The following is a 14,836-nucleotide window of genomic DNA, read 5'->3' on the forward strand; positions in this document are numbered from 1 at the left end:
TAGCCAAGTTTGTTGATGATACAAAGATGGGAGGAAAAGCAATGTGTGAGGAGGACACAAAAAACCTGCAAAAGGACATAGACAGGCTAAGTGAGTGGGCAAAAATTTGGCAGATGGAGTATAATGTTGGAAAATGTGAGGTTATGCACTTTGGCAGAAAAAAAAATCGAAGAGCAAGTTATTATTTAAATGGAGAAAAATTGCAAAGTGCTGCAGTACAGCGGGACCTGGTGTCATGGTGCATGAAATACAAAAGGTGAGTATGCAGGTACAGCAAGTGATCGGGGAGACCAATGGAATCTTGGCCTTTATTGCAAAGGGGATGGAGTATAAAAGCAGAGAAGTCTTGCTACAGTTATATAAGGTATTGGTGAGGCCACACCTGGAATACTGTGTACAGTTTTGGTTTCCATATTTAAGAAAGAATATACTTGCTTTGGAGGCTGTTCAGAGAAGGTTCACTCGGTTGATTCCGGAGATGAGGAGGTTGACTTATGAGGAAAGGTTGAGTAGGTTGGGCCTCTATTCATTGGAATTCAGAAGAATGAGAGGTGATCTTATCGAAACGTATCGGATTATGAGGGGGCTTGAAAGCGTGGATGCAGAAAGGATGTTTCCACTGATAGGGGAGACTAGAACTAGGGGACATAATCTTAGAATAAGGGGCCACCCATTTAAAACTGAGATGAGGAGAAATTTCTTCTCTCAGAGGATTGTAAATCTGTGGAATTCACTGCCTCAGAGAGCTATAGAAGCTGGGTCATTGAATATATTTAAGACAGAGGTAGACAGTTCCTTAACTGATAAGGGAATAAGGGGTTATGGGGAGCAGGCAGGGAAGTGGACCTGAGTCCATGATCGGATCAGCCATGTTCATATTAAATGGCGGAGCAGGGTCGAGGGGCCGTATGGCCTACTCCTGCTCCTATTTCTTATGTTCTTATGATATTAACACCAACATTTAAAAGTTTCTCACCATTTAAAAAATATTCTGTTTTTCTATTCTTTCTACCAAGTGAATAACCTCACACTTCCCCATATTACACTCCATCCGCCACCCTACTGCCCACTCACGCAGTCCATCCGTATCCCCCTGCAGACGCTTTGTGTTCTCTTCACAGCTTACTGTCGAGCCCACCACTGTATCGACAGCAAACATGGATACATTGCACTCGGTCCCTTCATCCAGGTGATTAATCATTTTAAATCTGACATTGAAAGATTTTTGCTAGACATGGGTGTTAAAGGATATGGAGCCAAGCCAGGTGGATGGAGTTAAGATACAGATCAGCCATGATCTAATTGAATGATGGAACAGGGTCGAAGGAGTGACTGGCCTACTCCTGTTCCAATGTTCCTTTAAAAGCACGATGTTCACGGAGCATCAAACACTGGTGCATGAATGGGATCATATCAGACAGAGGTTAGAAAACATGGCCCTGATTTTAAGCCAACCTGCCCAGCGGGATCGATACAATCTTCTCCCCATTCCCACCAATCACTATTTTAGCTTGGAAGTTGATTCTGATACCAAACGCACACACCAGAAACAGACTGGTTACTAAATGCAAATCAGAGTCCAATGATATGATTAGGACTCCAATGCGATTTTAACCCAGCGCAAAACCTTGCAGGATCGGCTTCACAAACTGACCGACATGACTTGAAGTAGTATTTAAAGGGGCACTCATTTGTAGGCACTCAGAGCATTCTGATCTGTGTGCTATTGTGATAAATGGATTGCCAAGGTAGTTCTAAGCTTATGGATTGCTTGTTTCTGATTTATTTCCCTTACTTACCCTTATTAAGTATTTACTGCTTATCATGGGTGCTTTTTGCTGCATAACTTAAGATGGACGAAAAGTTGGAGAAGAGGAGCAACTTCAGCAGCAGCCTTAGCAACCAAAAACAAGCAACAGATGTGTCTGTTACAACACTGCAGGTGAGGTGGGCTACTCAAAGAAGGCCTTACCAAGCCCACAGGGTCTATAGGCCAAGAAACAGTTCCCTGAATATCTCAGGAATACTGCATCAGAAAGTGTGCTTCACCAGACAGACTACTGCTGATCTATGCAGTCTCCTGCAATGTCACTTGCTGACTGCTGGACCAAGTGGCCATGCTTTGAAAGCGGTTGTCAAAGTCAACAACACTCTTCACATTTTCAGCTTTGGTTCCTTCTAGACATATTACAGGGGACATTTGCTGCAGCTCGCCAAGGTACACACCTGTTGTTCCAAGATGGAGCCCAGAGCATGTATGGCAGCCACTTAAGCTTTCACCAAAGCTGCAAAAGCCGTGAACATTGACATCTGTTGTGAGGGTCCAGCTACAGTGTGCCTGGAGGTGGCCACACTCTCCAGGGTAGACCACAGCAAGGATGCCATGTGAGATGGCACCACACAGGCTGGACACAGACTCTTCCATACTTTCAGCCATCGTGCTGAAACACTTTGGAAGGCCTTTCAATAAAGTCCACAACACAAGATAAGTGGATCGGAGGGTCCAACAGGGAATTGCAATCAGGAGATAGGGAAGCTCGGGACAGAGAAGGCCCAAAGTTTCTTTGTGGGACCTGAAGGAGCCCCTTCCTCCAGGTCAAAAAGGAAGATTGGCTCAAGTAAATGTTGGTTTCTAGAGGATGAGACTGGGGAATTAATCATGGGGAACAGGGAAATGGCAGAGACGTTGAACAAATATTTTGTATCAGTCTTCATGGTAGAAGACATTAAAAACATCCCAATACTGGATAATCAAGGGGCGAGAGGGAGGGAGGAACTTAATACAATCACTATCACGATCACTAAATTAGTACTCGGTAAATTAATAGGACTAAAGGCGGACAAGTCCCCTGGACCTGATGGCTTACATCCGAGGGTCTTAAAATAAGTGCATTGGTTGTAATCTACAAAAATTCCCTGGATTCTGGTGAGGTCCCAGCGGATTGGAAAACCGCAAATGTAACGCCTCTATTTAAAAAAGGAGGCAGACAGAAAGCAGGAAACTATAGACCAGTTAGCTTAACATCTGTCGTTGGGAAAATGCTGGAGTCCATTATTAAGGAAGCAGTAGCAGGACATCTGGAAAAGCATAATTCAATCAAGCAGAGTCAGCATGGTTTTTTGAAAGGGAAATCATGTTTGACAAATTTGCTGGAGTTTTTGAGGATGCAACGAGCAGGGTGGATAAAGGGGAACCAGTGGATGTGGTGTACTTGGATTTCCAGAAGGCATTCGATAAGGTGCCACAAAAGGTTACTGCACAAGATAAAAGTTCACGGGGTCGGGGGTAATATATTAGCATGGATAAAGGATTGGCTAACTAACAGAAAACAGAGAGTCGGGATAAATGGGTCATTTTCCATGTTGGCAAACAGTAACAGTGGGGTGCTGCAGGGATCGGTGCTCGGGCCTCAACTATTTACAATCGATATTAATGATTTGGATGAATGTAGTTTAATGTAGCCAAGTTTGCTGATGATACAAAGATGGATGGGAAAGCAAATTGTGAGGAGGACCCAAAAAATCTGCAAAGGGATATAGACAAACTAAGTGAGTGGGCAATCATTTGGCAGATGGAGTACAATGTGGGAAAATGTGAGGTTATCCACTTTGGCAGAAAAAATAGAAAAGCAAATTATAATTTAAATGGAGAAAAATTGCAAAATGCTGCAGTACAGAGGGACCTGGGGGTCCTTGTGCATGAAATACAAAAAGTTAGTATGCAGCTACAGCAAGTGATCAGAAAGGCAAATGGAATATTGACCTTTATTGCAAGGGGGCTAGAGTATAAAAGCAGAGAAGTCCTGCGACAACTGTAGAGGGTATTGATGAGGCCACACCGAGAGTATTGCCTACAGTTTTGATCTCCATATTTATAGAAGGATATACTTGCATTGAAGGCTGTTCAAAGAAGGTTCACTAGGTTGATTCCAGAGATGAGGGGGTTAACTTATGAATGTAGGTTGAGTAGGTTGTGTCTATACTCATTGGAATTCAGAAGAATGAGAGGTGATCTTATTGAAACTTATAAGATAATGAGGGGGCTCGAAAAGGTGGATGTCGAGAGGATATTTCCACTCATAAGGGAAACTAAAACTAGGGGGCATAGGCCCAAAATTACCCCAGCTGCTTAAAGCGGTGTAATTAGATGCCGGCTTCATGGGGGGGAAAAAAGCGCCAAAAATGTACTTTTTAATTTGGCCGTTCCCCCATCGTCCGAATCCATCGTAGTGGCACTGCAGAGCCTGTGGGGTGTGGGGACGGAGCTTCGGCCGCACATGCTCAGGGTGGCTGGTAGGGTGGCAGGGCTTGGGCCCAGCATTTTATGGAGTGCCGGTAGGGGGACGCATGACCGTTTGAGCGTGCGCACTGGGCAGTTCAACAGGAAGCTTGGCAATCGGCCAATTAAAGGGAGAGCATCCTCAGAATCATTGGTAATGGCGCAAATATAAAGCTGAGGTTTGAATTTTGATTTTTGTGTAGCTGAGGGAGTGGAAAAGAGTGCTGGATAGGTGGAAGAAAGGTGTGAAGTATGATTTTTGAACATTACCTGCGTTTGAGTCCAATGGACGAATGGCGCAAGAGCATACAAGACGAACCAAAAATTTCCTCCATGAGGAAGTGGAGAAATTAGTGACTGTAATTGAGGAGAAATGGCTGGAACTGCATATCAGCAAGAGTGGTCCGTCAAAAGTTTCACCCAAGGAAATGAGAGATGGAACCTCGTTGCAGAAGAATTCTCCACTGGGGTCAATACCGTAAGATCAGGAAGCTAGTGCAAGAAGAAATAGCAGGACATTGGTCAAGTAGTGTAAGTAATATCTTCATGTGCCATGTGCTTGTCAGAGTAGGAATCGCAGGATAGCTCAGATGAATACGTGGCTTGAGGAATGGTGCAAGAGCGAGGGATTCAAATTCCTGGGACATTGGAACCGGTTCTGGGGGAGGTGTGACCAGTACAAACCGGACGGTCTGCACCTGGGAAGGACCGGAACCAATGTCCTCGGGGGAGTGTTTGCTAGTGCTGCTGGTGAGGAGTTAAACTAATATGGCAGGGGGATGGGAACCTATGCAGGGAGACAGAGGGAAGTAAAATGGGGGCTGAAGCAAGGGTAGAAAGGTGATAAGGAAAAGTGGAGGGCAGAGAAATCAAAGGCATCAATGAAAAAGGGCCACATTACAACATAATTCTAAAAGGACAAAGAATGTTAAAAAAACAAGCCTGAAGGCTCTGTGTCTCAATGCGAGGAGCATTCGTAATAAGGTGGACGAATTAACTGCGCAGATAGCTGTTAGCGGATATGATGTAATTGGCATCACAGAGAAATGGCTCCAGGGTGACCAAGGCTGGGAACTCAACATCCAGGGGTATTCAACATTCAGGAAGGATAGACAGAAAAGAAAAGGAGGTGGGGTAGCGTTGCTGGTTAAAGAGGAAGTTAACGCAATAGTAAGGAAGGACATTAGCTTGGATGATGTGAAGTCTGTATGGGTGGAGCTGCGAAACATCAAGGGTAGAAAACACTAGTGGGAGTTGTGTACAGGCCACCAAACAGTAGTAGTGAGGTTGGGGACAGCATCAAACAAGAAATTAGGGATGTGTGCAATAAAGATACAGCAGTTATCATGGGTGACTTTAATCTACATATAGATTGGGCTAACCAAACTGGTAGCAATACGGTGGAGGAGGATTTCCTGCAGTGAATAAGGGATGGTTTTCCAGACCATTATGTCAAGGAACCAACTAGAGCGCTGGCCATCCTGGACTGGGTGTTGTGTAATGAGAGAGGATTAATTAGCAATCTTGTTGTTCGAGGCCCCTTGGGGAAGAGTGACCATAATGTGGTAGAATTCTTCATTAAGATGGAGAGTGACACAGTTAATTCAGAAACTAGGGTCCTGAACTTAAGGAAAGGTAACTTCGATGGTATGAGACGTGAATTGGAAGGATAGATTGGTGAATGATACTTAAAGGGTTGACGGTGGATAGGCAATGGCAAACATTTAAAGATCACATGGATGAACTTCAACAATTGTACATCCCTGTCTGGCGTAAAAATAAAACGCGGAAGGTGGCTCAACCGTGGCAAACAAGAGAAATTAGGGATAGTGTTAAATCCAAGGAAGAGGCATATAAATTGGCCACATGCACTGCTATTTCATCCTTAATGATTGATTCCAACATTTTCCCCACTACTGATGTCAGGAAAGCAGTGACAGGATCGGTCCAAGTCAGCATGGATTTATGAAAGGGAAATCATGCTTGACAAATCTTCTAGAATCTTTTGAGGCTGTAACTAGTAGAGTGGACAAGGGAGAACCAGTGGATGTGGTGTATTTGGACTTTCAAAAGGCTTTTGACAAGGTCCCACACAAGAGAGTAGCCTGCAAAATTAAAGCATATGGTATTGGGGGTAATGTATTACGTGGATAGAGAACTGGTTGGCAGACAGGAAGCAAAGAGTAGGAATAAATGGGTCCTTTTCAGAATAGCAGGCAGTGACTAGTGGGCTACAGCAAGGTTCAGTGCTGGGATCCCAGCTATTTACAATATACATTAATGATTTAGACAAAGGACTTGAATGTAATATCTCCAAGTTTGCAAATGACACTAAGCTGGGTGGCAGTGTGAGCTGTGAGGAGGATGCTAAGAGGTTGCAGGGTGACTTGGACAGGTTAGGTGAGTGGGCAAATGCATGGCAGATGCAGTATAATGTAGATAAATGTGGTGGCAAAAACACGAAGGCAGAATATTATCTGAATGGTGACAGATTAGGAAAAGGGGAGGTGCAATGAGACCTGGGTGTCATGGTACATCAGTCATTGAAAGATGGCATGCAAGTACAGCTGACGGTGAAGGCAGAAAATGGCATTTTGGCCTTCATGGCGAGGGGATTTGAGTATAGGAGCAGGGAGGTCTTGCTGTAGTTGTACAGGGCCTTAATGAGGCCACACCTTGAATATTGTGTAAAGTTTTGGTCTCCGAATCTGAGGAAGGACATTCTTGCTATTGAGGGAGTGCAGCAAAGGTTCACCAGACTGATTCCTGGGATGCCAGAAATGACATATGAAGAAAGATGGATCGACTAGGCTTATATTCACTGGAATTTAGAAGAATGAAAGGGGATCGCATAGAAACATATAAAAATCTGACGGGATTAGACAGGTGAGATGCAGAAAGAATGTTCGCGATGTTGGGGAATTCCAGAACCAGGGGTCACAGACTAAGAATAAGGCATAAGCCATTTAGGACCGAGATGAGAAGAAACTTCTTCACTCAGAGAATTGTGAACCTGTGGAATTCTCTACCATAGAAATTTGTTGAGGCCAGTTCGTTAGATATATTCAAAAGGGAGTTAGATGTGGCCCTTATGGCGAAAGGGATCAAGGGGTATGGAGAGAAAGCAAGAATGGGGTACTAAAGTTGCATGATCAGCCATGATCATATTGAATGGTGGTGCAGGCTCGAAGGGATGAATGGCCTACTCCTGCACCTATTTTCTATGTTTCTATGTTTCATCTTTAAATTGAATTGCAATAGAAAATGTGACCATCTGTAAGTGTCCCACCCATCAGAAGTACACCATATCTGAAAATTAATATTTTCATCTTTGCAGAAGAAATTGGCCCACAACAAAAGGGAGAGAACTAGAACAGGAGGAGGTCCGCCAAATCTGCACCAACTGTCACCCCTGGAACAGAGGGTCGCTGCCTTGCTGAGTCGCACCGGCAGAAAAAGAATCAGCTCTGCACAAGCTGGACCCACACGCGAGGGTGAGGGTGAATCATTAAAATGCATAGTCGCCCTTCAAATCATCGTGCTGACTGGCCTGCTATGTGTGAGACTACTCATGCCACCCATCCTGCCCCCTCACCATTTGACTGTTCTGTTGTATTTTGCAGAAGAAGACGACACACCTCAAGATCCTGAAGATCCACCAGAGGATCCAGATGCGTGCGCTCCAGACCAAGGCAGGTGGTGGGAGGAGAGGTCCATGGAAATGTGTGCTCGGGAGAATGCTGACCGCGATATGGATGAGGACATAGCACAGTACATCACGCTGCCAGAACCCTCCTTGAGCTCCTCGGCAACATTCCATGGGTTCACACCTTCCGAGGTCGCGGGTCCCAATGGCGGTTGGGAAATGCATCTTGGGACACCCAGTCCCCCACCATCCCAGTCTGCGCCTCGCACTGGAGGTGTGCCACTAGGCAGACCCACAGCGAATGGAACGAGAAGCCACAGAGAGTTGTTGATGCCAGTTCATTGGATATATTCAAGAGGGAGTTAGATATGGCCCTTGCGGCTAAAGGGATCAAGGGGTATGGAGAGAAAGCAGGAACGGGGTACTGAAGGAATGATCAGCCATGATCTTATTGAATGGTGGTGCAGGCTCAAAGGGCCAGATGGCCTACTCCTGCACCTATTTTCTATGTTTCTATGTTTCTATGACCAGTCGCTCCTGAGATGCAGCCCTCAGCAGAGGTTAATCAGGTTGTTTCATTGGTTGAGGAGACCAATGCCCTCACAAGATCACTCGTGGCGGCTGTCAGTGGGGTGCGTGATGAGGTCACGACAGTGTCGGGTGAAATCTCTGCATTAAGACTGGAAGTGAGGGCGGGCATTTGAGAGAGTGCGCAGACGATGGCAGATGCCATGAGGAAGCTAGCTTCTGCAATATGGGCACAAAAGCCGGAGACTCAAATGCCACTCCCACTTCAATCCATGCACCAGCCACCGGTCAGACCCAAGCCGCCCCCCCCCCCCTCCACCATCACCGACCCTATGAGGAAGTGCACTTTCCCCGAGATGTGGGTGAGGGATGGGTGCAGCCTTTCTTTGCTGTTGTTGTTGTCGTTGAAGTGCACTGTAAAATTTCCAATAAAAGATATTTTGCATCAAAACTGAATCATGCTCCATTAGGGCCACGCAACATTTAGGGCCAACTGTAAAAAGTAAAAATCCCTCACCCCTACAGTCATGCATGCCTGCCGCCGCTAGCTCTGGCAAGAGGTCTAGCCGGTGTGTTCTGCAGTCGGCAAAGTAGGACTGCTCTATTTTCAGCTGCTGATTTATCTTTCGTTTATTTTTGATGATGTTGTGCAGCTGTTGTGTTGAAGATGTTGTAATGTTGTGCTGATGCTGTGAAGGCCTTTAGTGCTTTAGAATCCTCTAACTCACCTCCCCTCCCCCCAATCTCTGGCTACCTGTGCTGATTTCTTAAATGTAGGTAAGGTTTTTCTGTGCCTACAAAAGTGGCCACATACACTGGCTTAAGTTAATTTGGAGTAACTTTCAGCTGACCAAATTTGCTTCTATGGCCAGAAGAGGCATAAGTGGCTTCTCATGCTCCCTTTTGGAGAGAACAAACAAAATTAGGAAAAAACATAACTAACTGACTTACATTGGAGCAAGTTAAATGGGGAAATTTGCAATTTTTTTAAGTTATTCCAAAAAAAGCTATTTACTCTTTTAAAAAAAAAACGGGGCAACTCTTGGGGAAATTTGGGCCCATGGTCTTAGAATAAGGGGCCGCCCATTTAAAACTGAGATGAGGAGGAATTTCTTCTCCCACAGGGTTGTAAATCTATGGAATTCTCTGCCCCAGAGAACTGCGGAGGGTGGGTCATTGAATATATTTAAGGCGGAGATAGACAGATTTTTGAGAGATAAAGGAGTAAAGGGTTATGGGGAGCGGGCAGGGAAGTGGAGCTGAGTCTATGATCAGATCAGTCATGATCTTATTAAATGGTGGAACAGACTTGAGGGGCCAGATGGCCTTCACCTGGCTCCTATTTCTTACGTTCTTATGTCAACTTGACACAGCTTTGGCTTGGCGGAGAAGCACCACTGCTCCCCTGCTCAGAGGAAAATAGCAATCGGTCCCCAATGACGTTAACGGAGCCCTATGCGTATTTGAAAATTGACGCCACTGGCTTCTGGCGGATGTCCTTGCCATGCAGTTGGCTAGATCTGGGCAGCAACCGAATGGTTAAGTCCCCTGCTTCATTTTAACTGCCCTCTGCCCAGTTCCTGCCTCGGCTTGAGAACCGCGAGTTTCCCCTTACGAGGATAGTCTTCCTCCCCAAACCTGTTTGGCTGACTGGCTGACAAGTGTCTCTTTGTCCTTTTATTTCAGTGTATTCTCAGGAAGTCTAAAGGCTGTCACTCTGACTTTGTCCCCATTCAGTTATTCATCAGTGGGCCTGTCAGTAAAAATCGCCTCCTAACTTGAGTTGTAGATTTTATGAAAAAAATCTCAAAATGTATATAGGATATCCTGGTGTAATTAGTCTGGGATGAAATAATTCAATGTATCAGTTATAATAGAATATGAGCTGCAACATTCCACACACAGGCTTGTCTGGCTTTAATACGCATCTTCAATTCCTACAGACTTTGGCTGTTTTTTTTAAAACTGTGCAAATTCACTTTGTTTTAAGACACAACACTTAATCATCGCTCATTTCCAATCCTTTCCATGAAAGAAAATCAAAAATCCCAAAATGTAACATTATGATTAATTTGCAATTATTGATACATTGAAAAAAAACTTACTATTTTCTAAAGGTTCTCCATCTGGAATTTCACTTTTATCCATCTGGTGTTTTGAGGCAATGGATGCAAACTCAATATTTCCAGTATTTAGGATCGCAGCAAGAACTCTGTACACTGACTGAACTTCCTGAAAATGACAAATAATTCAGGTATGTAAAATGGAATGAACCTTGACTGCATAATTTAAAAGCTTCCTGATTCAATAAACACATTGTAATGAAATTGAGGGCCCAAGAGCTGTCACTGAAGCTTTCAACGAGAGCACTTAACACAGATGAATATATGAGAGTTGTTTATTTATAATAAGAAATGAACTAGGATGGATTTACCTCTTGCTCGTAAGTGTACCCCTTGAAGTTTGAATACATTTACTGCTAATAACTGTTACAATTTGGGCTTTTTTCCAAGTACCATTGTTCATGTTCACAGCAAAATGCAGTTTCCATAAACAAGCCATCTGAAACTTCCACTTTATTGTTCCACGAATGAATGGGAATAGCATACCATAGGATTAGCAATACTGTTCTAATTGAGAGATTTTGAACTGGAAGTTGCATTGGCCATCCACTGTCCGATCATTTTCTTTCCAAAAGAAGGATAGTGCCAGGCTGTCAGACCATAATGTTATGGCTAATAATAATATTCGATTTTATTTATACAATATTTAATTACACAGAAGCAAAAGGGACATTACATAATTGTCAATATAATGTTGGACGTACACAATGTTTTAAACTCTTGAAAACAATGAAGTGTCTGAAGCAAACTTTGCATCGATCCAATCTTTCAAAGGTAGAGGAGACTTTCGGATGCAATTAGCACGTGTTGAATTCCTTCTGGGAGGCTGGCTTGGCTGGATAGCCCCCACAGAAATAAGTTAGTAATTATGTATTGATTTAAATTACCTCCCCACACAGATCGAAAAAAGAATGCCTTTCAGAAAGCATCTGGCAGAACTTCATTTTAAATTCACAACAAATCAGCCTCCCTAAGAAAATATACAAATTTTTCAGACTTTCAAGACACTGGCGATAAAAACATCGAGAGGTTGTCTTGAACATCATACTGTTCTCTAAATCCATAAATAGGCCTCTTCCTATAAAGAATGTAAAGGATTTTCAACGGCCTACACATCCTTTTCTGGCCTGAAAAATGGGCGACTGGCAGAGGAAAGTTTGGTGGGGACTTCGTGCACCCATTCGCCCACCTGAATCAATGTTGAGGCAGGGCCTTTAATGGGTTGCCCGGCACTTCCGCCCAAAACAGGCAGGTGGCTAGGACCCCAAGTGGAATTTTCATGACTAAATGGGCAGAGCATGCAAGGCACATGCCAGTCCCATTTTGTTCAGGCATTGAAAGGCCTAACCAGCGGTCCTTAAAGGGATTGTTTGAGGCCTTCTCCAAAAAGGTACGTTTTTGTTTAATCAAAAGATTTTTTGGGGCCAGGGGGAGTGAAAGTGTTGGTTGACTTTATCTGCTCTCTCCACAGAGGTTGATGAAGTGCTGAATATTTCCAGTAGTTTCTGTTTTTGCTTCAAATTACCAGCATCTGCAGTTTATTTTTTTTTGTTTGTGGAACTTCAATCTGTCATCGCTATCCCTAGTGCCACGTTGCTTTTACACCAGCAAGTATACAAAAAGCAGTTGAAAAAAAATTCATATATAATCTTAGGTCACCACCAAATATCATAAAATGCAACAGCAACTTAATTTAGAAGGTTCAACTGAATCAAATAGCATTCATTACTCTGTATAATTAAACCAAACTTAAGTTTTGTACTGTTAACTTGTGGTTAGTGAAAATCAGACTAGGGAATGACAGAATTCTTTCCATTTACAATCTTCACTTCAGTCAAGAAAATGTAATCTCTGTTGCTTAGCTGGATTTAAATTGTGCTCACCAAGCAGAGTTAGGGACAATTACCGAGTTCACTGCACTCTTCAAGTTTCTTGAATTCCCAAGAAGTGCACCGTGTACCTCAATACATTTAATAAGATATTACCTTTCAAATGTGTGACGCACGTAATTTAGCCAACTATTCAAGTCAAAGCATAAATTTAAATAATGTAGCATTATACTGGGCCAGTTTTGGTTTTACCCACCTCATCAGTGAATCCGATGATTCTGAAACAGTGCTGTATGGCTTCAAATTGTTCTCTGTATGAGCTGTTGGTTAAGATGTCCTGCATAATCTTGCCTTTTTCATTATCAATATACCTACTTAAACACAGAAGAACCATGCTAGCATAGGACCTTAATTTTGAAAATATCCAAACCTTAGAATGCAACTAAAAATTCAGAGCAAAGCAAGTAATTAGATAGTCCTCTTTTATACCAATGATTATTACACAGCTAATTTAAATGAGTATGCCTGACTTTCATCGACCACATCGAGTGAATGCAATGGGTGCCAGGATGACAGCTGTGCAATCAATGCAGAAGGAGCACAGAATTGGGAGAGCATGTCCATGCACTATATTCCCACTGGACTGCAATTCAATAGTGCTCTGCATTCTTAGCTGAAATACTCACATTCATTTTGTGCCTTACTTCATTAATGCCTGAAATTTGATGGAAAATTTTAAATGAACATTGGTACAATTCTGTGGTACTTGCATCTGGTTTGGTCTTTTTGCCTTTGAACTGGGAGCAAGGGAAACTCCATTGGTGAAGGAGCTCGTAAACTACCACAGGGTTTGTATTTTTGTTTCTGCAATATTTAAAGTACATTTTTTTTTAAAACACACTTGATTTTATTAGAGATGTTTCCATATTTGCAAAAATTTTATTTGCATCTATTTTATCAAAAAATTGGTGGTGGGGGTGAGTTTACTCTTTATGGTAAGTGTGAATTTAAAGTGCCTCAAAAACAGTATTTCACGACTGAAGTAGTACAAAATGAAAGAAGGCATGCCAGGGAGATCAGTGGGCACCAGAGCATATCGGCAGATCTTGACACACCGAGCTGACAATAATAGAGGGCAATAGCCCCAGAATGCTCCAGGTCAACAGGGCAGTGCTTTGCCATCTGCAGCAAGAACATCTGCAAACAACATGATGCATAGGGACAGAATGGTCTGTGATTGGCAAGGTTACCATTGCCCTCAACTTTACCTCATTCATTGCTAGCACAGCAATATCAACGAATCTGCTGTTCACACATGAATCAGCATGGCTGGTGCTTTCATTTCCATTCCCATTGAATAACATAATATCACTGCCTAATGTCACCACACTGATGCATTTTACAAAGTACAGGGGGCCATGTACCCAAACAGAAGACCATCCTGAGTGTCAGTAAGTCACCAAGTTTGTGTTTCAATGTTTTGATGTGTGAAGCACATGAAAGATTTGAGTGTGTCAAGGCTTTCAACTGCATATTGCATTTTGTTTGTGTCCTCTGCTGAGGTATGGGAATGCATGAGGCACAAGGATAGAGCTGTAAGGTTACAAGAAGCCATAATTGTGGAACAGTGTGACAAGCAATATTTTGTAGTATGGAATTTTAGGACAACATGGTACGAATGGTGTATCTCATCTTGACAGAGTCCTTAATTACTTTAAACTGTGTTAGGGAGTCTATATTAAGTGAGATTGTAATCAGGTTCCATCTTGTACTGAGGGCTCCACTTTGTGATTAAACAACAGTGTCTGCAGAAAATTACTGAAGCAGGCAATATCTGGAACATGTCCGAATCAGCTCACAGCCTCAAGGCCCCTGCATGGTTGATACAAGCTGGAGTTATAAAAGATAGTTGTGTAGCGCTGACCTTCTGGTAGATAAATATATCTATCTTACAACCAAATAAGGTGTTGCAGTTTATGTTTATGTCTTAAGTCCATCACTGACATAGATGAGTTATGGCCATGGATCTCTCACCCACCCATACCAGAAATACAGTGGTCTACAAATTGGAAAAATCCAATCTGCCGGAACCCAATATTTGGGCTAAGGCCACATTTAAGTGAGACCGATGAGCTGCTGACACATGCTAGGTGTCCCATGATGCTGGCCACCAAATTGAAAAGTGGGGAAGCGATTGGGAGGGAAGGGACGATCAGAAGGGAGGAGGTAATCAGGACGAAGGCACACGATTGAGAGAAGGGGGAGGTGATCAAGAGGGAAGGGGTTGATCGGGAGCAATGGGGGTGTTTGAGAGGGGGCCTGCACCTCCCGACTCCGCATTCAGGTAAGTATTTTTCAACAAATTTACCATTTGATGCTCACCTCCAGCTGCCCATTTAAGGACAGCTGATTTGGCCATATGTCGACCATG

The 14,836-nt window shown here is 43.3% G+C and overlaps 1 protein-coding gene across 1 annotated transcript in view; it reads right to left on the reverse strand.

Annotated features, from left to right (window-relative positions):
* The window catches only part of myo3b (myosin IIIB), an 839,677-nt gene that overhangs the window by 605,869 nt on the left and 218,972 nt on the right, over positions 1-14,836 (reverse strand). The window contains exons 15-16 of the mRNA XM_070874695.1: positions 12,662-12,776; positions 10,559-10,685 (exon numbers count right to left, since the gene is read on the reverse strand). Of these exons, the coding sequence (XP_070730796.1) occupies positions 10,559-10,685; positions 12,662-12,776 (242 nt within the window). The remainder of the gene's footprint in view (positions 1-10,558; positions 10,686-12,661; positions 12,777-14,836) is intronic.

Source organism: Pristiophorus japonicus, chromosome 3, assembly GCF_044704955.1.
Source record: "Pristiophorus japonicus isolate sPriJap1 chromosome 3, sPriJap1.hap1, whole genome shotgun sequence".
NCBI lineage: Eukaryota > Metazoa > Chordata > Chondrichthyes > Pristiophoridae > Pristiophorus > Pristiophorus japonicus.